The 24,105-nt window shown below is 46.9% G+C and overlaps 1 protein-coding gene across 4 annotated transcripts in view; it reads right to left on the bottom strand.

Moving 5' to 3' along the window:
• Positions 1 to 24,105, bottom strand: part of RIN2 (Ras and Rab interactor 2) — an 81,663-nt gene that overhangs the window by 42,093 nt on the left and 15,465 nt on the right. For 2 of the 4 annotated variants that reach the window (XM_054179715.1, XM_054179716.1), the window contains exons 2-3: positions 11,968 to 12,060; positions 962 to 1,056 (exon numbers count right to left, since the gene is read on the bottom strand). In XM_054179715.1, coding sequence (XP_054035690.1) covers positions 962 to 1,056; positions 11,968 to 12,024 — 152 coding nt within the window. In that variant the 5' untranslated portion in view covers positions 12,025 to 12,060. Of the gene's footprint in view, positions 1 to 961; positions 1,057 to 11,808; positions 11,850 to 11,967; positions 12,061 to 24,105 lie in introns of those variants that run through there. The other 2 variants (XM_054179717.1, XM_054179719.1) reach the window with 2 other exon arrangements.

Below are 24,105 nucleotides of genomic sequence, written 5' to 3'. Positions count from 1 at the left end.
CTCCAGTGATGGTGACTCCACCACCTCCCTGGGCAGCCCATTCCAATGGGCAATCACTCTCTCTGTATAGAACTTCTTCCTCACATCCAGCCTAAACCTCCCGTGGTGCAGCCTGAGACTGTGTCCTCTGGTTCTGGTACTGGCTGCCTGGGAGAAGAGACCAACCTCTGCCTGTCTACAACCTCCCTTCAGGTAGTTGTAGAGAGTAATAAGGTCACCCCTGAGTCTCCTCCTCTTCTCCAGGCTAAGCAACCCCAGCTCCCTCAGCCTCTCCTCATAGGGCTTGTGTTCCAAACCCCTCAGCAACTTTGTTGCCCTTCTCTGGACTCCTTCCAGCAAGTCAACATCCTTCCTAAACTGAGGGGCCCAGAACTGGACACAGTACTTTCAAGGTCCCTTCCAGCCCCTCACATTCTGTGATTCTGTGCTATGCTCCCATTTATTTCATTTATATTCTTTTAATGTGTGAAATCCTTGCCCATAATGGAACTTAAACACATAACCCACTTAACCATCAGCTCATAACAGTCAACATTTGGCTTCCTAAGCTGAGAATACCAAAAAACCATGCCATTGTACGATGGATCTCCACAGAGCCACTTGGAGCAGTGAACATTTCCAGTCTATACAGCGTGAAAGCAAAGCTCTCTGCCATAGACAGCTGGAAACACATTAGCAGCTTCCTGCTTCAGACATTCATCAGTATCCAAGGCTTGTGCCGAGGAAGCAGAAGTGGAGTTTAGAAAATAGTAAGGCAAATCCACAGAACCATTTAAATCTCTGGGTGCTCCTCCAGCACAAAGGCAAATTCCTGGAACCAAAAGCAAGATTAATCTACACAAATCTACGCTGCTGAGCTGAAAAGCGCTAAGGCAGAAGCCGCCCGGGAGAGCGCGGCGAAAACATTCCTGGCCCGTCACACCTCGGAGGAGCTACGAAACAAACAAACAGTTTTAATCACCTTGGCAAATGGGCAGCTTCATCTTCCACTGTGAGATCTGTCTGTACCATCTCCTGTTTCAGTTCTCCGATTTCTGAGGCAATTGTGTCAATGAGCTAGAAAGGGACAAAAATAGGATGACGTCAAGCGAGTGGAAGAGGCGTGGAGAGCGGCAGCCTGGGCAAGTTTAGTCACCAGAGATTACAAACTCCCTTCTTTCTTTTTTTTTTTTAATTGAATCCTATTTGGACTTCCCCCTTGCAAAGGAAAAAGTTAAGGGTTGGGGCCACTTCTGATCATTGTTGGAGAAAGAGTGATTCCTCTTTTGTGCCAATACAAAACCTTCCAGGCTGGCCTAGCTGGCTTTATTTAAACCTATTAAATCTGCGGCCTCAATCTACAGAGCAGCTTAAAAGAATTCAGAGATTTGCTTTTCTGCAGCATTTATTCTCTCAAATAATAATAACAACAACAAAAAATAAACCCCAACACTATACTTACTACACTATACTCCATCTGAAATAGTCATTTCAGAAGAGACATTGTGCCAGCATTATGATATTGTGGAGGAAAAGTAACAAAGCAAGGAGGAAATGGGTGGCTGCTTTTCACACGAGGTCTTGGACTGCACTTGAGCAATTCTTCAATTAAAAGAGAAATGCTTTGTGACACCTCAGGTCAGGTGGAACACAATCATCACTTTGGACTTGGGGGCACAAACTGAGCTTAGATGTGGGGAGAGATTAGCACTGGAGCTGAATCCTGAGAAACACAGCATTTGCTAGCCAGATGTCTGGGAAACATCTTATTGAGCAGAAAGTTTGCAAGGCTTGTTGTCTTGAACATTCTTTGCAGCAACTGCATCAAGTTTGCTTGACACACCACCATAAGAGCATAAAAACCCTGGCAGTGTTCCCTTGCTGTGGTGAAACCCAATGCAGTGATGCCATCTCCTGTGCCCCCACCCCTACATCTCAGAGCAAACAAAACAAAACCCCAGGCAGATGAAATCAAAAGAGCTTTCTAGTCCAAGTCAGAACAGTCTTCAGAGCTGCCACAAGACTGCCCTGAGTCCCATTACTGTTAGGAAGCTCAGCATAGCTGCATCTTAAGGAATTGCAGGCAACATTTTCCTATACTGTTTGGTTGGCAGTTTTTCTCTAGCTCAGAAATCCACCCCCTGCTTTGCTATGCAGCATGATACTGATCAATTCAAGAGAACTTTCATTCTCCACTTACAATAGGCCAGCTCCAGTGAGTACACCTTATGTGAGAATTAATCCCTCCATCCTCCATCCATACCACATGGCTTTTTTCTGTCAAGGACAGAGCTCCCAGCCATGCTGTACCACTGGCATTACAGCCTACAAAGATCTTCCACCTGCTGACTCTCAAACACCCCCATGAGTCACTGCAGTGAGATGTGAGCAATGCCTTCCTGACCATGAGAAAGAGCAGCAGGAGGAACTCACACCATCCCAGCTGAGCAGCCTCACATCTCACAGCAGCACTCTGCACCCCCACGAAGCAGCACCTCCAAAACACAGCCACCAAGCACCCTGCTAGGCACAGGTAAATTCCTCCTTCCTTTTGCATAGGGGATGAATCCAGCCCCCAAGTGAAAAATACAGGTGGCAGTGCAGTTGGATGAATCTGGCTGGAAAGCTATTGCATCATCATGCATGTCTGTGAGTGAGTGCTGTATCGCCTCGGAGGGAAGCTTCGACCTGGGTGCAGTACCAGGTTCCACCAATACATGGCTAATTGTACCTTGCAGATAGATCACACTGGGTGGTTCTTCCTACTCTTTTAAAGCCTCAATCACCATCACCCATAATAAATTTATTCTTGTAAACTTCTGACATGATACAGCTGCAATTCTCACTGACCTGATGGCGCAGAAGTTTCGTGCTGTGCTGTGCTGGCCCCCAACAGGGCAGTTCCTCTCCTTCCCTAGGGCTGCCTTGGCTGTTTATCTAGCTGCTTCAGCTTGCTAGAAGGTTAGAAGACTTCTTGATTTTGTATTTTGCTTCATTTTCTGCTCTCTTAATCACCTGAACCTAATCTCTGAGGGGGTCACACAAGCTCCAGAGCAGACACCAGAACACAGAGGAGAGTACCAGGTTGGGAGTACATCTGCCCTTTTCATACTAGCTCCCATCTGCCCCAAGGTGAAATCACACCCTCTTGCCTGGCCACCTCAGCAAATGGCCCAGGGTTTGGGGCTGTTTGTGCTGACCTGGAAATAGAGAACATATGCCTTGGTTTAGGCACCCCAAAATAGCCAATAACTGGGTTCGCAGATTCATGGAATGGTTTGAGTTGGACGGGACCTTGAAGCTCATCTAGTGCCAACACCACTGCCACCATGGGCAGAGAGACTTTCCACTAGACCAAGCTGCTCAAGCCCTAATGCAACCTGGCCTTGAACACCTCCAGGGAGGGAGCATCCATGATCATCCTGGGCAACCTCTTCCAGTGTCTCACCTCCCTCACTGGAAAGAATTTCTTTCTAATATCCAGCCTGGATCAAGCCTCCTCCAGCTTCAATCCATTCCCTCCCATCCTCTCACTACAAGCCCTTTAGGAACACAATTCTCTTTTGTTGATGGTTTGCTTTGCTTTGTTGTTGTTTTGTTGTAATTGTTTGTGGATTTTGGCTTTGTTGCTTTTGTTGTTGTATTTTTATTTTGTTTTGTTTCCTCTTTTAACAACCTGCTAATACCTTCTACAAATGGCAACTAATTTTCCTTACATTCTTTTTCATACTAAAAAAAAAAAACCCAGAAAATAACCCAAAACCTATTCTTCTCCTGACTTAAGAGTAATTAAAAGGCTTGGGGAGTTGCATCATTTGTGTATTCTCCTAATTACCTGACACACCCCCTTGTGACAGCACCTGACAAACCATTTTCTGTTAAGTACCATAAGGTGCACTCATGATTTCATGACATCCTTTCTGCAGTCCTCAGGATCAATGCAACTTGTGCTCATTACACAGCCTAAGCAAAATGCTTGCCTGATTAGCATTATGTCAGATGAGATGGTAATGATATGTTTCTACAAAATGCAGGAAGGATCCTGGGCATGTGCTATTATTAGATCCACCCCTGAAAAAACAAGCAGCAGCAGAAGGCTGTCACCTTCTCAGCGGAAGGGCTCAGACTATCTGAGTTCTTCAGACAGATTTCTCTCCCTGCAAAGAGTGGGATTCCTGTTTTGCTGGGGAAAATGGGAAAACTCACTCCTTGGTTTCAAGTCTGTTGAAACCAAGAGCTTAAAGGGCAGTTGCCACAGGAAAATACAACTGAAGTGGATGGATGCATTTGTCAGAGGGCCCTGGTAAATATAAACCAGAGACAGAGTCATAGAATTGTTTGGGTTGGAAAAGGCCTCCAAGATCATCAAGTCCAAACATTGACCTAACACCACCGTGGCCATTAAACCCTGTCCCCAAGTGCCATGGCCACATGTTTCTTGAATACCTCCAGGGATGGGGATTCCACCACCTCCTTGGGCAGTCTGTTCCAATGCCTGACCACTCTTGCAGCAAAGAAACTTTTCATAATCTCCAAACTAACCCTCCCTTGGCACAATTTCAGGCCATCTCCTTTCATCCTACCACCCAATACTAGAGAGAAGAGCTAAACCCTCACCTCACCAGAAACTTGTTTGAAGGAGTTGCCCTGTGAGCCTGAACACTTACAAAATTATTTGAAGAAATCTGTCACAGACTATTTAGGACTATTAGATATTATATTAGATATATAGATATTATTATTACACATTGGCCACAACAACCCCATGCAGTGCTGCAGGCTGGGGTCAGAGTGGCTGGAGAGAGGCCAGGCAGAAAGGGACCTGGAGGTACTGGTTGATAGTAAGCTGATCATGAGCCAGCAGTGTGGACAAGGAAGCCAAGGGCATCCTGGACTGGATCAGAAACATTGTGGCCAGCAGGAGCAGGGAAGTCATTCTGCCCTGTACTCAGCACTGGTTAGGCCACACCTTGAGTCCTGTGTCCAGTTTGGGGTTCCTCAGTTTAGGAAAGATGTTGAGTTGATGGAAGGTGTCCAGAGAAGGGCAAGAAAACTGGGGAGGGGTCTGGAGCACAGCCCTCTGAGGAGAGGCTGAGGGAGCTGGGGGTGTTTAGCCTGGAGAGAAGGAGGCTCAGGGGAGACCTTCTTGCTCTCTGCAACTCCCTGAAGGGAGGTTGTAGCCAGGTGGGGGTTGGTCTCTTCTCCCAGGCAACCAGCACCAGAACAAGAGGACACAGTCTCAAGCTGCGCCATGGGAGGTTTAGACTGGATGTTAGGAAGAAGTTCTTCATAGAAAGAGAGATTGGCCATTGGAATGTGCTGCTCAGGGAGGTGGTGGAGTCACCATCACTGGAGGTATTTAGGAGGAGACTGGATGGGGAGCTTGGTGTCATGGTTTAGCTGATTAGATGGTGTTGGGTGATAGGTTGGACTCGATGATCTCGAAGGTCTCTTCCAACCTGGTTAATTCTATTCTTTCTATTCTATATTAGATACTATAAAGACACATAGATATTATATTAGGTATTATATAGATACATAGATATTTTATTAGATATTCTATGGATATAATGTTAGATAATATATATAGAGATGTTATATTAGATATTATATAGATATACAGCTATTATCCTGCTATGCTACATGGAAAGTTTACATGGAAAGAAATGCATCTGAAAGTAGGACATGTCAGGAGAATTATCTAACATTAAAAATAAAATCAAAATTAAAAGGAGACCTTATCTAACATGATAAATAGCCTTTTTTTGTGTCTCATGTTTTTCCTTTGGAGTTTATTTCTGATCAAGCATCATTCTCCAAATTAAAAAGAACCTACAATGCAACCACTGTAAACCCAAACAATCACTGTGACTCAGGCAGCATGAATTCACAGAGCAGCCCAGCACAGTATTCCCTAACCAAACCTATCCTAAACATTAGATTGCCACAAATATCCATGCACTAACTGTTTGCATTCCTAAAATCCATGAGTGAAATAAGCAAATGCAAACATCTCCAGCCACAATGCTTCCTTTCATATCGTAACACGCTACGCTTACTGCCCACTGATCCTTCACTCAACAAGGCTGAGCTCAGCTTTGAGGAGCTGGCAGGGCTGATAATATCATTCATAGAATGGTTTGGGCTGGAAAGCATCTCCAGAGGTCATCTAATCCAACCCCTCTGCAGTCAGCAGGGACATCCTCCACTAGAATAGAATAGAATTAACCAGGTTGGAAAAGACCTTTGAGCTCATCGGGGCCAACCTATCATCCAACACCATCTAAGCAACTAAACCAAGGCACCAAGCACCCTATCCAGACTCTTCCTAAACACCTCCAGGGATGGTGACTCCACCACTTCCCTGGGCAGCACATTCCAATGGCCAATCTCTCTTTCTGGGAAGAATTTCTTCCTAACATCCAGCCTAAAGCTCCCCTGGTGCAGCTTGAGACTGTGTCCTCTTGTTCTGTTGGTGGTTGCCTGGGAGAAGAGACCAACCCCCACCTGGCTACAACCTCCCTTCAGGTAGTTTTAAAGAGCAATAAGGTCTCCCCTGAGCTTCCTCTTCTCCAGGCTAAGCAACCCCAGCTTCCTCAGCCTCTCCTCAGAGGGCTGTGCTCCAAACCCCTCCCCACCTTTGCTGCCCTTCTCTGGATACCTTCCAGCAACTCAACATCTTTCCTAAACTGAGGGGCTCAGAACTGGACACAGGACTCAAGGTGTGGCCTAACCAGTACTGAGCACAGGGCAGAATGACTTCCCTGCTCCTGCTGGCCACACTGTTCCTGATGCAGGCCAGGATGCCACTAGAATTCTTGTCCACCTGGGCACACTGCTGGCTCATGTTCAGCCTACTGTCAACCAGCACCCCCAGATCCCTCTCTGCCTGGATCAGGTTGCTCAGAGCCTTGTCAAGCCTCTCCTTGAATATCTCCACAGATGTGGTCACAAGCACCTCCCTTGGCAACCTGTTCAAGTGTTTCACCACCTTCATGGTAATGAACTTGTTTACTATTCAATCTAAATCTAATCTTCTCTATTTTCAAACCATTGCTCCTCATCCTGTTACTCCAGGCTTTTGCAAACAGTCCCTCTCCTGCCTTCTTGTAGGCCCCCATCAGCTACTGAAAGGCTGCTATTAAGTCTCCCCAGAGCCTTCTCTCCTCCAGGCTGAACAACCCCAGCTTCATACATGCATACCACAAACACGACTCAGGTGAGCTCCCCAGTGCTCTCTCACCAGAGCACATATGTTCCATTTTTGGTTTACAGCTTTCAGGATGTCATGCAAACAGCAAAAATCAGAGCAGTCATGTTCCCTGGAAGCAACATGCTCCCAAGGAGCTACAGTCACCTTTCTGAAGCTGCTCTGCCTACACACATCACTGCTGTCCATCAGGGAAAGCACAGAGAATCATGGAATGGCAGGGGTTGGAGAGGACCTCTGGAGATCATCCAGTCCAACAACACCCTTGCCAAAGATCACCTAGGGCAGGTCACACAGGACTACATCCAGGTGGGTTCTGAAAGTCTCTAGAGAGGGAGACTCCACAGCCTTTCTGGGAAGCCTTGTTCCAGGGCTCCATGGCCCTCCCTGTCAAGAGGTTTATCCTCATGTTGAGGTAGAACTTGCTGTGTTCTAGGTTGTACACATGGTTCCTTGTCCTATCTCTGGGCAGCACCAAAAAGAGCCTGGCCCCTTCATCTTGACACCCACCCCTCAGATATTTACAGACATTAATAAGATCCCCTCTCAGCCTTCTCCTCTCAACACTAAAGAGCCTCAGGTCTCTCAGTCTTTCTTCATAGGAGAGATGTTCAAGTCCCTTCATCACCCTCATAGCTCTCTGTTGGTCTCTCTCCAGTAGATCCCTGTCTCTTGAACTGGGGAGCCCAAAACTGGGTACAGTATTCCAGGGCTTGGTAGAGGAGGATGATAGCATGCCCAGGGTGAGACACAGATCAGTGCCTCTCTCAACAGCGCAGCATAACTACAGGTCTTACTCCTCATTCTACTCATGAATCATCTCCTAGTCCCAAGGAGAAAACAGATGGTTTTGACCTAATATCTTTTTCAGGACATTTTTGGGGGGAAAACTTCAAAATCATAAAACTAAACCCCATCACTCATACCTCACTGCAGGGCAACTCAGCTCCTGGGCTTTTTGTGTGGAAATGGAACTAAGCTTGCACAAAGAGTTCAAGCAAAAATGTCATCTTTCAGAGAGTGCACTGAAAGAGTCAACCACTGCAGGATGTTTCCAAGCCCTGAGATTTACAACATCCAAAGAGGAAAAGGTAAGATCCATGCTTCTCATCTGACATGGGAACACAGGCTAAAGACAGCAAGGATCAGTATCAGCCCGGACAAATGTGTCACAGCACTTACAACCCCCCTCTCCTTCCTGCCAGCATCTCATTTTTCATTCTTTCTGGAGGCTTGCATCCTCTTTGGCATCACATCTTTTCCTTCCTGTTTTGATAAGCAGAGCGTAGCAACCCTCAAAGAGAAGCCTGTGTGACGCGGCGGCAGAGGGCCAGCGATGAGCCAAACTGGGAATGCTATTTCTGAACTTCTCCAAGTGTCTGAACACAACCAAATATTTTTATACATGGCTACAATTCCTGGTTATCTTGCACAGTGAGCTATGAATGCTGAAGAGCACTAATATTAGGCAGTGCCCTACTCATCAGTAAGCCCCAAAGCTTTACCTGAGGTTTGATTTCGGGGATGGAGAAGCTTTAGTGGTGTAAAACACTGATGCCAGCTCAATTGGGATTGGAATGCTTTTCTAAGGAGGAGGATGGATCAGTAACAAGGATGTTTATCAGAGACACATTCAGTTCCTTGCATTACCACAGATTCCTTCTGTAACCTCTGGCAAACTATTCAGACCCAGAACTACCAAGCTCAACTCCATCTTTGATTCATTTTTACTACTTGCTGGCTTGGTGCCTTCATCAATGTTGAGGTATAAAGACTTTAGCCTATAAAACTACAGGCTTTTGCCTTTTAGAAATTGGAGACAAAACTGTTCTTTCTGGTGACACCAAGCTGGGGGCAGGAGTTGATCTGTTAGAGGGTAGGAGAGCTCTGCAGAGGGACCTTGACAGGCTGGACAGATGGGCAGTGCCCAAAGGCATGAGATTGAACACATCTCAAGTGCCGTATTCTGCACATTGGCCACAACAACCCCATGCAGTGCTACAGGCTGGGGTCAGAGTGGCTGGAGAGCAGCCAGACAGAAAGGGTCCTGGGGGTACTGCTTGAGGGCAGTTGAACATGAGCCAGCAGTGTGCCCAGGTGGCCAAGGAGGCATCCTGGCATGTATCAGGAATAGTGTGGCCAGCAGGAGCAGGGGTCACCATCACTGGGTGTTCAGGAGGAGACTTGACAGGATGCTTGGTGCCATGGTTTAGTTGATTAGGTGGTGTTGGATGATAGGTTGGACATGACGATCTTGAAGGTCTCTTCCAACCTGCTTTGTTCTGTTCTATTCTATTTACAGTCAAAAGGATGAACATGAAAAAAAAACAAAACTAAGAGATGGTTAGAAGCTACAGCAATGAGATCTTCCTAAGAACCAGAAAGAAAAGCAAAGTTGGAATTTCCCACTGGTATTTGTCAATGACTTTTCTCATAAATGCTGCTCTTCATGAGGATTTAAGTGCCTTGAGAAACTGCATTGTCAGCATGCTGAAGGTTTCTTGAGCAACCTTAAAGTAACCAGCACAACATCAGGACCATATTGCAGCAATACACTGCACAATTCTGTGAGAGCATTCTGAAGCACAGGTCAGCATGGGTAGAAAGGTTGTATTTTAATTACGAGGTTTGCTAAACAGAGAAAGACAAAGCAAACTAAAATAACCAACTGAAAACAAGGCTAACTGCACCTGGGCTTGGGCAATCCCAAACACAAATAGGGGCTGGGTGAGGAGTGGCTTGAGAGCAGTCTGGAAGGGAAGGACTTGAGGGTGTCAGATGATGAAAAACTAAAGAGGCAAGAATGGTTGCTGGCAGCCCAAAAGGCAGCTGTGAGTTGGGCTGCATCAAAAGCAGCAGGGGGTTCTGCTCCTCTGCTCTCGTGAGGCCCTACCCACACTACTGTATCCAGTTGTGGTGTCCCCAGCATAAGAAGGATGTGGAACTACTGAAGCAGGTCCAGAGGAGGGCCGTGAAGATGATCAGAGGGCTGGAGAACTTCTTGTGTGGGGACAGGCTGCCAGAGTTGGGGCTGTTCTGCTGGAAGAAGAGAAGGCTGCAGGGAGGCCTCAGAGCAGCCTTCCAGTACCTGAAGGGGGCTACAAGGAAGCTGGGAAGGGACTTTTTACAAGGGCTTGTAGCAATAGGATGAGGGGGAATGAATTGAAGCTTGAGGAGGGGAGATTTAGAATGGAATAGAATGAGGCACCAAGTGCCTCATCCAAGCTCTTCTTGAACACTTCCAGTGATGATGACTCCACCACCTCCCTGGGCAGCACATTCCAATGGCCAGTTACTCTGGATGGGGAGCTTGGTGCCATGGCTTAGTTGATTAGATGGTGTTGGGTGATAGGTTGGACTCAATGATCTCAAAGGTCTTTTCCAACCTGGTTAATTCTATTCCATTCCATTCTATTCCATTCCATTCTATTCTTCTTACAATCCCACTAACCTCATGATCCAAGCTCTGGCCCAAAACATATTTTCCACTGGAATACACTCTATTAGATGAGCTGTAAGCCACAGGACATCTCAAAAGAGCCCCCAAAACAGAGAAACACTAAATGGAATTATTTCTGTCTTCTTTCTCTAAGCACATCCATGCCAGAGCACAACTACCAGCTATTAGTGCCTGTATCAACCAGGAAGCTGGACAGAGGATCTTAAGAGAAGAACAAGAGGGACAGGGGTCTCCTGGGGAGGGTCCAGCAGAGGGCTACCAGGATGATAGGGGACTGGAGCACTGCCTGGTGAGGAGAAGCTGAGGGACCTGGGGCTTTTAAGTCTGGAAAAGAGAAGACTGAGAGGGGATTTAATAATGTTTTAAAATATCTGAAGGCTGGGGGTCAGCAGGGAGGGGACAGGCTCTGCTCACTTGCTCCCTGGGATAGGACAAGGAGCAATGGATGTAAGCTGCAGCACAGGAGGTTCCACCTCAACACAAGGGGGAACTTCTTTCCTGTGAGGGTCACAGAGCACTGGAACAGGCTGCCCAGAGAGGCTGTGGAGTCTCCTTCTCTGGAGACTTTCAAGGCCCCTCTGGATGCATTCCTGTGTGACCTGAGCTAGATTGCATGGTCCTGCTCTGGCAGGGGGGTTGGACTTGATGATCTCTTTGGGTCCCTTCCAACCCCTGACATGCTTTGATCCTGTGAAACCTCAGTGTCCTTTAAAAGTATTGAAGCTAAGAGATCTGCCTTGCTGGATTTTGCAGAATATGGCAGCGAGCTCCTGCACTGGCTTCTTGTTGATTTCAAGCTTAGGCTTTAAAAACAACAACAACAGCAACCAAACAAAAAGTGCAAACAAGGCAAAACCACCAGTACACAAACCAGCCTGGAAAAGAGAGTGCACAAAGCTGGTGCACTTTTGGAGTGTTCAGATTGCACACAAACAAGGAACTTCTCTTAAAGCAGGCAAGGAACTGAAAACAATTTCCAAAGCAATAATAGAACTCATAAAGCCATACTGCAACTTGCAGCCACACAAATCCAGTTTATGAAAGCTCTGATAATTTCATGCCTGATGTTTATTTTATCAGCACTAGCAGCCAAAATAAAAAGCAAGCCACAGGCTGTTTTACACCAAGTGTTCTATTCAGTGGACAGGAAAAGACATACCCAAGGAATAGGCTGAGTAGTAGTCTAACCAGAAATACCACCTGTGAAAAAAGGAGATGCTCAGTAAAGTGCAGAAGTCTGTCAGACTGGACAGCACATCCTGCAGCACCCATGCCACATAAAATCACGTGCTTTAGGTTCTGAAAATAGCTCCCTTACCTTGAAGAAGCTTCCCCTTTTGTCCAGACAACGGGCTTGCATTGTCAAAGATGACATCTTCCCCAGGAAGACTCCACTGTATGCCTTGAACTCCTAAAAGCAGAGACATTTTTTAGTAGTTAGTCCAGTCTGTAGGAAATTCCTCTCTAAGCCACAGAAACAGTCACAACAAGCCTTCTGCCAAAAACATCCCTTTCCATCAACAACGTGGTGCCATTTATTTCCTACCAGAGTCCTTACAGATCCCTTTAGTCTATCATTTTTCCATGAACTGCTTTGAAATGGCAGCACTGCTCAGAGTTCCATGTTTCTCCCTTCTCTTCACAGCTGATCCTGTAGCTGTGAGTAGATTTTAATGTGCTCATTAAAAAAAGAATGCTACAACATAATGATTGCTTTGTTTGTTTGCTTGACCTCAGCCCCAAATTCAAATAGACCAAAATGTTTCATGTTGCTACTCTCAAACATCACAGTATTAATGGGGCTGAGCAGGACATGAATCAAAAATCACCCAGAAGGGAGAAAACACATTACCATGAATGTAAAACACACCATGACCCCAAGGGCCCCCAGAACAAACAAACCAACCAACCCTAAACACCATCCCCCCCCAAAAACAAAATCCTGCTTGCAGGTCCTAAAATGCAATTGTGTCTTCTGAGAGTCATAGAATTGTTCCAGTTGGAAAAGACCTCTAAGATCATCAAGACCAGTCATTGACCTAGCAATACCATGGCCATTAACCCATGTCCCAAAGCGCCATGGCCACACGGTTCTGGACCACCTGCAGGGATGATGACTCCACCACCTCCCTGGGCAGCCTGTTCCAATGCCTGACCACTCTTTTCCACAAAGAATTTTTTCCTAATCTCCAACCTAAACCTCCCCTGGCACAATTTCAGGCCATTTCCTCTCATCCTATCACCTGATACTACAGAGAAGAGACCAACCCCCACCTCACTCCAACCTCCTTTCCATGAGCAATGAAGTCTCCCCACAGCCTCCTCTTCTCCAGACTAAACAATCCCAGTTCCCTCAGCTGTTCCTCATGAGACTTGCTCTCTAGACCCTTCACCAGCCTTGTTCCCCTTTCCTGGGCACACTCCAGCATCCCAATGTCCTTCTTGTAGTGAGGGGCCCAAAACTGAATTCAAGGTGAAGGCTTACCAGTACTGAGTATAGGGGCACAATCACTTCCCTAGAGGCCAGGATGCTGCTGGCCTTCATGGGCACTTGAGCACACTGCTAGAACCTGAAGATGAAGTTGGGAAGCAGCAGCAGCATTACTCTACTGTCAGGGAAACTGAATGAAGAGCTTAACAGTCAAAAGAATACACCAACACATAACTAGAACACAAACATAATGAGAAAGACCATGGGAGTGTTCTGCTTCTGATCAGCAGAGTTCCTCTGAAGTCACAACTGATTCACACCAGTTAGCTGTGACAAACTTCTGAGCTGAACAGAAGCCAAGTTTCATGGCTAAAAAGTTCTTCTAAGGTTTTCAAGAATGAGTTTTTAATTGCACTTTGACAGCCAGACTCTTCTCCTGACTCCCACCACCACCAACCACTGAGAAGGTGGTTGTAGTTGTGGTGGATGTTTCGGTTCCCTAAATGGCAAGTGCTGCTGGTGCAAAACATCACAACCTAAGCTAGAGGCCCAGCTTTTGATCTGATCTACACAGAAACTAAAACACCCTTGGCACACTAGAAATTAAAATATACATGGCAAGGAGCAGCAAGGAGAAACAAATTCAGTGGCCTGGCTGCAGATGGAGCTTGAACAAAACAAAGCAGCTAGGACAGAGAATGCCCATGGTTAAAAAAACCTCCCCATTTGACACATACACACACCACCCAACACAGGCTTCTGCTTCCCTCTGCTGCCTCATGAGATGGCATGGACAAGGAAAAGTGGGGCCAAGGAGGAGCTTAGAAGAAAAAAGGGGTTAAAAGAAAAGCCTTGGCAAGCTGGAAAAGCCTGGGAAGTACTGGAAAAGGGCAAGAGGTAGAAGCAGGAGAAGATAAACATTTTTCTCTTGGTTTTAACACGTGGCAGGAAGCTTTAAATTGTTCGCTCTGCTTTCAGAGGTCACACCACAAGAGCCCTAGAAAAGGTTACATTTTTCCACATAGATTCTGGTTAAGAAGTAGCCATGCCAGGAAGCTCAGGAACCAGCCTGTTTTCCAGGCAGAGTCTACAGACTTTAAAGGTTAAAAGAAATATCCTCAATTCAGCACTCTTGTGAAAGCCAAACACAGGAGGGTGACCAAAAGAAGACCAAACAAAAAGACAACAACAACAACAAAAGTGCTGGGGGAGGGCAATAAGAAAAAAATACCTAATCAAACTTTCTTTTAAATGAATATATTTGAATGGATTCCAGAGGAGGCTGGGATAGATTCCAGGAGACTCTGGAACAGGTTGCCCAGAACAGCTGTGGATGCCTCCTCCTTGGAGCTGTTCAAGGCCAGGTCAGATGAGACCTTGGGCAACCAAGTCTAGCTGAGAGGTGTCCCTACCCTTGGCAGCAGGGTTAGAATCATAGAATTGTCAGGGTTGGAAGGGACCTCAAGGATCATCCACTTCCAACCCTCCTGACATGGGCAGGGACACCTCACACTAGATCAGGTTGCTCACAGCCACATCCAGCCTGGCCTTAAAAACTTCCAGGGATGAGGCTTCTGCCACCTCCCTGGGTGACCTGTTCCAGTGGCTCACCACCCTCATGGTAAAGAACCCATTTGGGATTCTCTTTCACCAGTACAGAAGGCTTGTTTGATTCAGTTTCCCATGTGTGTAAAAGACATTCCTCCCCAGAAGGACCATGCCTGAATATCTGCAGACAAACATCCAGAATCCAGAAAGATACTGAAATATATTGAAACATTTGCCATGAATGCTCTGTGTCTGGGCCAGGAACTCTTTGCATCTTATCAACAAAGAAGTTGCACAACCACATCTTTCTGAGAAAAGGTGGAGAAGGCAGGGCTACACAGTGTGTGTATCTTCACTAATGTTAGGAAAAACACTGAGGAAACACAAAACATTCTTACTGCCTGTAAGCATGCCTAAGAAGGAGGGGGGATCAAGATCAAGGACTGTCTAAGAGTAAGAAGACAACCACCAGAAACTCTTTGCCCCATGGCCTCCAAGAGTCCTGAAGGATAACCCTTAAGTTACCTCTAAGATCCCTTCCAACCTGAGCCATTCTGTGATGCAGTATTACCCTCTGTATGACAATGACTCTGAGCCCCAGATGAGTTCAAGTCCTTCCCTTTGCATTGGAGAAAGGCAACAAAGAACAGTCATGTTCTGCACATACCAGAGATGAGCATTTTCTCCTTCCTCTGTGTTTTAAGGACCGAGGCAGGGAGTCTAGAAGGATTTGCTTAAACATTGCCTGGGTGACTGCTCAGAAACTCATCTGAAAATGTCATCAAGCTGCAGGAGCCAACTCACTGTATAATTCATGTGACCTTTTGTCCAGCCATCTGGAAGGCAGCCCCTTCTGTGTTTAAGTGGTCAGTGCTCTACCTACTTAGCAGTCTCCACAGCTCTCAAAAGGGCAGCAGGTGCTAGACCACTGCCTCCTGTTGCGGTGGTGGCTCCCTTCCAGCAGCACCGATCTCCCCTGCGAGCATCACTCTCTTCCCACAGCTCTCTCAAGCCAGGACAAAGCTGGCGTGTGTGTGAAGGAGAGGACAAGGGCAGGACAAAGGAATGACTGGTGTGCTTAGCAAGCTTCCCTGGAATACCGTGCTGCTCCGTGGATGCTGCCCCCAGGCAAGCTGTGTGTTTCCCAAGAGCTGGTGCTTTCCATCTTTCTTCCATTCCCTTCTCCTCCTGCTTTTCATTTAGGTCGGAATGCCAGAGCACCGCTCGGGCGCCTGGATGTAACCAAGACTTCCGGGTGCTTGTCAAAACAGCTCCTGCTTTCCTCCCTCTCCTCCAATTTGATTTGATATTTCATAAGTTCTTAACTGTAGGAGTGCCAGGCACCACCTTCCTGGACTCCTAGGGATCCTTCCCTTTAATCCTCTCATTCCAACCTCACTTTTACAAGGCAAAGATCAGACAGTCTGCATTCCTACCCTGAGCTGGAAAGCAAAGGCCACAGTGATCTGAGGAAAGTAAAAGGTTCCTGCCCACAGTCCTTCTTGCCTTACCTCTGGCTCAGTTTCACAGAATCACAGAATCACCAAGGTTGGAAGAGACCTCAAAGATCATCGAGTCCAACCTGTCACCACAGACCTCATGACTAGACCATGGCACCAAGTGCCACGTTCAATCCCCTCTTGAACACCTCCAGTTTCCTAAGGAATTGAGGCTATGCAGCTGCACCAACCTCATTTCTTAGTTCCTAATTATGATTTTTGATCTCTTAGAATCATAGAATTGTTAGGGTTGGAAGGGGTCTCAAGGATCATCTAATTCCAAACCCTGCCCTGCCATGGGCAGGGACACCTCACACTAGATCAGGTTGCTGAGAGCCACATCCAGCCTGGCCTCTCTTGCCCAATCCCACAAGATTTGACTGAGGAAAAGAGCTTACAAAGGCCAACCAAAAGGGCAGAGGGAAGAGACACCTTAAATGCTGTCACTGAAGAGAGAGATCTGCAGCCTTCCTGTTGCTGACCAACCAACAGAATTGGCAGAACTCACTATTTAGTATTTTAAGCCTAAATTATCCCACTGAAGGAACTGGCTGTCCCCTTTCACTCTCAATCTGTAAAGGCCATGAAGCCACTGAGCAGAGAGACTCACAAAAACTACTCTAGACAAACAAAAAGGGGGTTACCATTCTGCAGCCATGGAAGAATGGAATAAAACAGCAGTCTAGACTTTAAATACAAACTAGCACAAGTTAGCTGATATCAGAAGACTGATGCTGATTGACACCTGCCAATGTAGTCCTCAGGCCATCCACTCTGCCAGTAGGAGAGATAAAATACAGTATTATAATCCCTTCTGTCTTATAACAGAAATTCACAGATTCATGGAATGGTTTGGGTTGGAAGGGAAAGTCTCTTAAAGATCATCTAGTTCCAACCCCACTGCCATGGGCAGGGACACCTCCCACCAGCCCAGGTTGCTCAAGGGCTCATCCAACCTGGCCTTGAACACCTCCATGGAGGAGGTATCCATGACCTCCTTGGGCAACCTGTTCCAGTGTCTCAGCACCCTCACTGGAAAGAATTTATTTCAAATCTCCAGTCTAAACCTGACCTCCTCAGGTTTCAATCCATTTCCCCTCATCCTCTCACTATAAGCCCTTGTCAGAAGTCCCTTCTCAGCTTCCTTGTAGCCCCCTTCAGGTACTGGAAGACTGCTCTAAGGTCTCCCTGCAGCCTTCTCTTCTTCCAGCAGAAAAGCCCCAACACTCTCAGCATGTCCCCATAGGGGAGGCTCTCCAGCCCTCTGATCATCTTCATGGCCTTCTCTGGACCTGCTCCAGCAGCTTCATGTCCTTCTGGGGGCACCAGAACTGGATACAGTACTGCAGGTGGAGCCTCACGAGAGCAGAGGAGCAGAATCCCCTCTCTTACCCTGCCAGTCATACTTCTTTTGATGCAGCCCAGGACACAGTTGCCTTCTGCACTGCAGGTGACCAGTGGTGGCTCATGTTTTGAGTTTTTCATCAACTGACACCCCAAGTCCTTCTCCTTGAGACTGCTCTCCTCACCCAGCCTATATTTGTGCTTGGGATTGCCCCAACACAGGCACTGGACTTTGCACTTGGCTTTGTTGAACTTCATGAGGTTGGTGTGGACTCACCTCTCAAGGCTGCCCAAGTGCCTCTGGATGGGTCCCTTCCCTCCAGCAACCTGACCACACAGGTTGATGTCCCCTGCAAACTACCCAAGGGTGCCTCAATCCCACTCTCAGTATCACTGAAAAAGATGTCAAACAGCACTGGTCCCAGTATTAATCCGTGAGGGACACCACTTAGAATCACAGAATCAATAAGGTTGGAAAAGACCTCAAAGATCATCAAGTCTAACCTGTCACCCAACACCTCATGCCTACTAGACCATGGCACCAAGTGCCACATCCAATCCCCTCTTAAACACTTCCAGGGATGGTGACTCCACCACCTCCCTGGGCAGCACATTCCAATGCCTAACAGCTCTCTCTGTGAAGAACTTTCTCCTCACCTCGAGCCTAAACTTGTCACTGGTCACCATTTGGACATTGAGATGTTGATCCCAACTCTGCCAGGCAACCATCCAGCCAATTCCTCATCCAGCAAGTGGTCACCCCTCAAGTCCACATGCATGGAAGGTAGGCAGAGTCTATTAAGTATGTACTTGAAAACCCAGGGTGACCCTAGCATTGTATTACCACCAAGTTACAATAGTTACCAATATATAGTCTCAACAACAAAACCCCCCCGCAATTAATTCAGTGAAGCCATTTTCTGGCAGATTAAACTGGAGACCAGAAACAAGGACTGTATTAAAACCTGTGGAAAAAACCCCCAACAACCTACTTCTAAAATGCATTCCTCCACTTGAGAATGCACTAAGAGACACAGACCTTCAGATTTGCAGCAAACTGAAGCATCCTCATGCATTCCATTTTCCTGCTCTCTTAGCATACTTGCACAACACCCCCCCACACACACCCCCCAGAGTGTTCAACTCTAGCCTACAAAGCTTTGGTTTGTCTTAATTACTCCGACCTCCTTATCCAATTCTTGGCAAAATTCAACTTTTCCTTTTGAAAGTATTTCCTCTGAGAAGTTAACTGAAAGCCTGCTTCCAGGGACACAGATACAACTGTGCACAGTATCACTTTGAAAGAAAGAAGCAAAAGAAAAAAAAAACAACCCCACCACTCTATCAAATAAGAGCCTCAGTCTGAAAACTTTCCTCAGTGCCAGGATCTTGCAGACCTCTCAACTCAAATGTCGCCTTGTGTTAGCACAGCTGTATCCACAAGCAACAAAAAAAAGCGAGGGGCTTATGCAAAAAGGATTCTAATTTCCATCATTCCTCTGGCTGCAGAAAGGGTTTACAGTCTTTTTTCCTTTTCTTTTTTTTTTTTTTTTTTTTGCCCCCCCCTTCAAATAATGCAAGGGCACAGAAAACAGAATTAAGCAGGTTGGAAAAGACCTTTGAGATCATCGAGTCCAACCTATCACCCAACACCGTCTAAGCAACTAAACCATGGCACCAAGTGCCTCATCCAGGCTCTTTGTAAACACTTCCAGGGATGGTGCCTCCACCAGCTCCCCAAGCAGCACATTCCAATGGACAATCTCTCTTTCTGGGAAGAATTTCTTCCTCACATCCAGCCTGGCACAGCTTGAGACTGTGTCCTCTTGTTCTGGTGCTGCTTGCCTGCCTGGGAGAAGAGACCAATCCTCACCTGACTACAACCTCCCTTCAGGGAGTTGGAGAGAGCCAGAAGGTCTCCCCTGAGCCTCCTCTTCTCCAGGCTACACAACCCCAGCTCCCTCAGCCTCTCCTCACAGGGCTGTGCTCCAAACCCCTCCCCAGCTTTGTTGCCCTTCTCTGGACACCTTCCCGCAGCTCAACATCTTATCTAAACTGAGGGGCCCAAAACTGGACACAGGACTCAAGGTGTGGCCTAACCTGTGCTGAGTACAGGGGCACAACGACTTCCCTGCTCCTGCTGGCCACAGAATTCCTGTTGCAGGTCAGGATGCCATTGGCCTTCTTGGCCACCTGGGCACACTGCTGGCTCATGTCCAGCCTACCATCGACCAGTACCCCCAGGTCCCTTTCTGCCTGGCTGCTCTCCAACCACTCTGACCCCAGCCTGTAGCACTGTCCTTCTCTGGACACATTGAACACGAATCAAGTACACAGCCAAAATGCCAGGTTACTCTTCACAGTGTCACATTTCTGTATTCTGTGATCTCATGTAGAGCATCTGAAAAAGCTTGGAAATAGCAAACACTGCCTGAGCTACCAACCTCCTTTTTCTTCAAGCACTATTTTCATTCTTATCTGTGCTTCAGGGTCCAGAGGAGAGCCACCAAGGAGATCAGAGGGCTAGAGCACCTCTCCTGTGAAGACAGGCTGAAAGAATTGGGGCTGTTCAGTCTGGAGAAGAGAAGGTACCAGGGAGACCTTATAACTACATTTCAATATCTAAAGGGGACCTACAGGAAGGCTGGGAGAGGACTGCTTGGAGTGATAGGACAAGGGGCAATGGTTTGAAAGTGGAGCAGGGGAGATTGTAACCAGGTGGGGGTTGGTCTCTTCTCCCAGGCAAGCAGCACCAGAACAAGAGGACACAGCCTCAAGCTGTGCCAGGGGAGGTTTAGGCTGGATGTTAGGGAGAAGTTCTTCATAGAAAGAGTGATTGGCCATTGGAATGTGCTGCCCAGGGAGATGGTGGAGTCACCATCACTGGAAGTGTTTAGGAAGAGACTGGATGGGGCACTCGGTGCCATAGTTTAGCTGATTAGATGGTGTTGGGTGAATGTTTGGACTCAATGATCTCTGAGGTCTTTTCCAACCTGGTTAATTCTATTCTATTCTATTGGCTTTTGGATTTCAGACAGTGCAAGACAGCAATATCTACTTAGTCACACACTGTGGTTTTTGCAATGAGAGTGGTGAAATACTGGAACAGGTTGCCCAGGGATGTGGTTGAGGCCCTGTTCCTGGAGACCTTCAGGGGCTGTAAACCAGTCCATGCATCAGGCTTGGTATATTTATCTGAAGTGGGAACATCACAGCCAAACTTACACATAGTTCTTTCTCCCTCTAGTTTCAGCTAGTCATCACTCCTGCCTAAACCAACCTTTTGCCTGCAGGCTTATTTTTAACCCTGGGTTCCAGATCCTACTCACTGGCAGCCTTTTAGGAGACTAAAGGATAAAGAGGTATTACTTTGAACTTGTCACAGCATGACACTCTCAGGAGAGGTTTTACATCCCATTAGATTTGGGGTTGTTCTGCTGCCTCACAGCTGTCTGCCCACTTCTTCTATCTATTGCTGAAGCTGTAAACACAGAAATAAAAGCATTTGAAAATCCCATCTGAGAAGTGCACAAGAGCTGGCCTGCCTGGGCTCCACTGACACAAACAGACATGGTATCACTCTTTCCAACAGGAGCCTACAGTGAGGCAACTGCTGAATGCCTCAGAAAACCCAGTCCTTAAGTTTTGCTGAAGGTGGCAAGCTACCAAGAGAACTATCTTTGCTGTTAGGGCTGTCTCTCTGCATGCCTTCCAGTTTCTCCTTCTTCTTCTCTTCCACTAAACAACCTTTTCCTGCTTGCTCCCATGGCATACTTTCCACATTACTGAAAAGGAATAAATCCCCAAGTCATTTCCTTTGGCACAGCATTTCATATTGAAGGATACAACCACATCTCTTATAGGAGAATGATTGTACTTGATATGTTCATGTCTTCTTTTGCCTTTAGACATGTCAGAGAAATACATTTGGAAAACTGGCCTTCATTTGCATAACCTTTCAGGAGGTTCAAATCTTCTCAAATTCCCTGGCCTACTATCACACAAAACTAGAACTTCACAGATTGCATTGGTTTGGAAAGGGTCCTCAAAGGTCATCTTGTCCAAAGCCCTTGAAGGCAGTAGGAACACCTCCAACTACATCAGGCTGCCCAGGGACACATCAAGTCTGATCTTAAATATCTCCAGGGACAGGGCCTCAACCACATCTCTGGGCAACCTCTTCCAGTATTTCACCACTCTCATGGTAAAGAACTTCTTGATATCCAACCTAAATCTCCCCTGCTCCACTTTCAAACCATTGACTCTTGTCCTATCACTTCAAGCCCTTGTTAACAGTCCTTCCCCAGCCTTGACAGGGTGCTTGGTTGCATGGTTTAGTTGATTAGGTGGTGTTGGATGATAGGTTGGACATGATGATCTTGAAGGTCTCTTCCAACCTGGTTTATTCTATTCCTGCTTAGAAGGGCTAGGAGTGATAGGACAAGGGGCAATGGTTTGAAAGTGGAGCAGGGGCAATTGTAACCAGGTGAGGATTGATCTCCTCCCCCAGACAACCAGCACCAGAACAAGAGGGCACAGTCTCAAGCTGCACCAGGGGAGGTTTAGGCTGGATGTTAGGAAGAAGTTCTTCACAGAAAGAGTGATTGGCCATTGGAATGTGCTGCCCAGGGAGGTGGTGGAGTCACCATCACTGGAGGTGTTTAAGAAGAGACTGGATGAGGCACTTGGTGCCATGGTTTAGTTGCTTAGATGGTGTTGTGTGATAGGTTGGACTCGATGACCTCGAAGGTCTATTCCAACCTAAGTAAGTGAATATTGATGGCACAGCCACCACCTGGCTCTGACAGCAAAGGGAAAGGCTTAAAGCATCTCCCAGGCTGTCTTCATACAGACAATCACAGAATGGTAGGAGGTGGAATGGACCTCCAAAGATCATTAAGTCCAACCCTCTTGCCAAAGATCACCCAGGGCAGGTCACACAGGAATGCATCCAGATGGGTTTTGAAAGTCTCCAGAGAAGGAGACTTTAAACCTCTCAGGGCAGCTTGCTCCAGGGCCCTGTCACCCTCACAGTAAGGAAGTTTCTCCTCATGTTGAGGCAGAACTTCCTGTGTTCCAGCTCATACCCATTGTTCCTTGTTCTATCACTGGGCACCACTCAAAAGAGCCTGGCCCCTTCATCTTGACACCCACCCCTCAGACATTTATGGACAGTGATATGATCCCCTCTCAGCTTTCTCTTCTCAAGACCAAACAGCCCCATGTCTCTCAGTCTTTCTTCACAGGAGTGGTGCTCAAGTCCCTTCACCATCCTCATAACTCTCTGTTGTTTTCTCTTCCCAGCATATCCCTGTCTCTCTTGAATTGGAGGAGCCACAAACTGGACACAGTATCCCAGGACAAGGACAAATAAAGGACAGACAAGGACAAATGAAGGTCCTCCCTCTCCCTAGATTTCAGGAGAAGCAGTTTTTCCCTTCTCTGTTCAACCTATTTTTGATCTCCCAGCACTCATAGAGGGAATATCATCCTCACCAAACATTTCTTCTTCAGCAGCATCAGTCACATCAAGACCCCTTTGATGACTGCTAAAGGTTTCTACTTCTTCACTGAATATGTGAGTTCATAGAAACCACTAGCAGGGGAACTCCTGCAGAAGGAAGTGTGGGTGTTTAATTCTCCACTATTGGTTTGCTTGTGTAAACAGTTTGTTTTCTCTCCCCTCTCTCCTGGGTCCAAGTGTTTCAAAATAAGCATTTCAGAAGACAATCAGCCTCATTAAGTTGAAATGGTGAAACTAGGCCAAAGTATTGACAACAGCAGACCATTCTGAAGCAAAACATGGCTTCACATGTTTATTTTAACAGGGTGATATTATTTGCATAGGTCAGATAGATTGTTAGTGTCACTTTTTTCCCCTCCTCTGTCTGATCTGAATCAAACATGGTCATATCCAGGAAGTGAGGCAGCAGACAGATGACAAAGTATTTTCCATGTTTAATTCTTGCTGACACCCTGGTACCAGAAGATTCCCATGACTGTCAGCAGCAAACCCTGGCAATCACTGTGTGTATGGTGGTGAATGGTGCCACATCCAGATGGCAGCCAGTCACTAGTGGTGTCCCCCAGAGATCAGTGCTGGGCCCAATCCTATTCAATATCTTTATTGATGATCTGGATGTGGGGATTGAGTCCACCGCTAGTAAGTTTGCAGCTGACACCAAGTTGGGGGCAGGTGTTGATCTCTTAGAGGGTAGGAGAGCTCTCCAGAGGGACCTTAACAGGCTGGACAGATGAGTGGAGTGCAACAGGATGTCATTTAACAAGTCCAAGTGCTGGGTGCTGCACTTTGGTCACAACAACCCCATGCAGTGCTACAGGCTGGGGTCAGAGGGGCTGGAGAGCAGCCAGGCAGAGAGGGACCTGGGGGTACTGGTTGACAGCCAGCTGAACATGAGCCAGTAGTGTGCCCAGGTGGACAAGAAGGTCAGTGGCATCCTGGCCTGTATCAGGAATAGTGTGGCCAGCAGGAAAGTCATTGTGTCCCTGTACTCTGCACTGGGCAGGACACATCTTGAGTCCTGTGTCCAGTTCAGGGTTCCTCAGTTTATGAAAGATGTTGAGCTGCTGGAAGGTGTCCAGAGAAGGGCAACAAAGCTGGGGAGGGGTCTGG

This window comes from Dryobates pubescens, chromosome 3, assembly GCF_014839835.1.
Source record: "Dryobates pubescens isolate bDryPub1 chromosome 3, bDryPub1.pri, whole genome shotgun sequence".
In the NCBI taxonomy this organism is placed as follows: domain Eukaryota; kingdom Metazoa; phylum Chordata; class Aves; order Piciformes; family Picidae; genus Dryobates; species Dryobates pubescens.
Note: the sequence above shows the minus strand (reverse complement) of the source record. Positions and strands in the feature narration are given on the sequence as shown.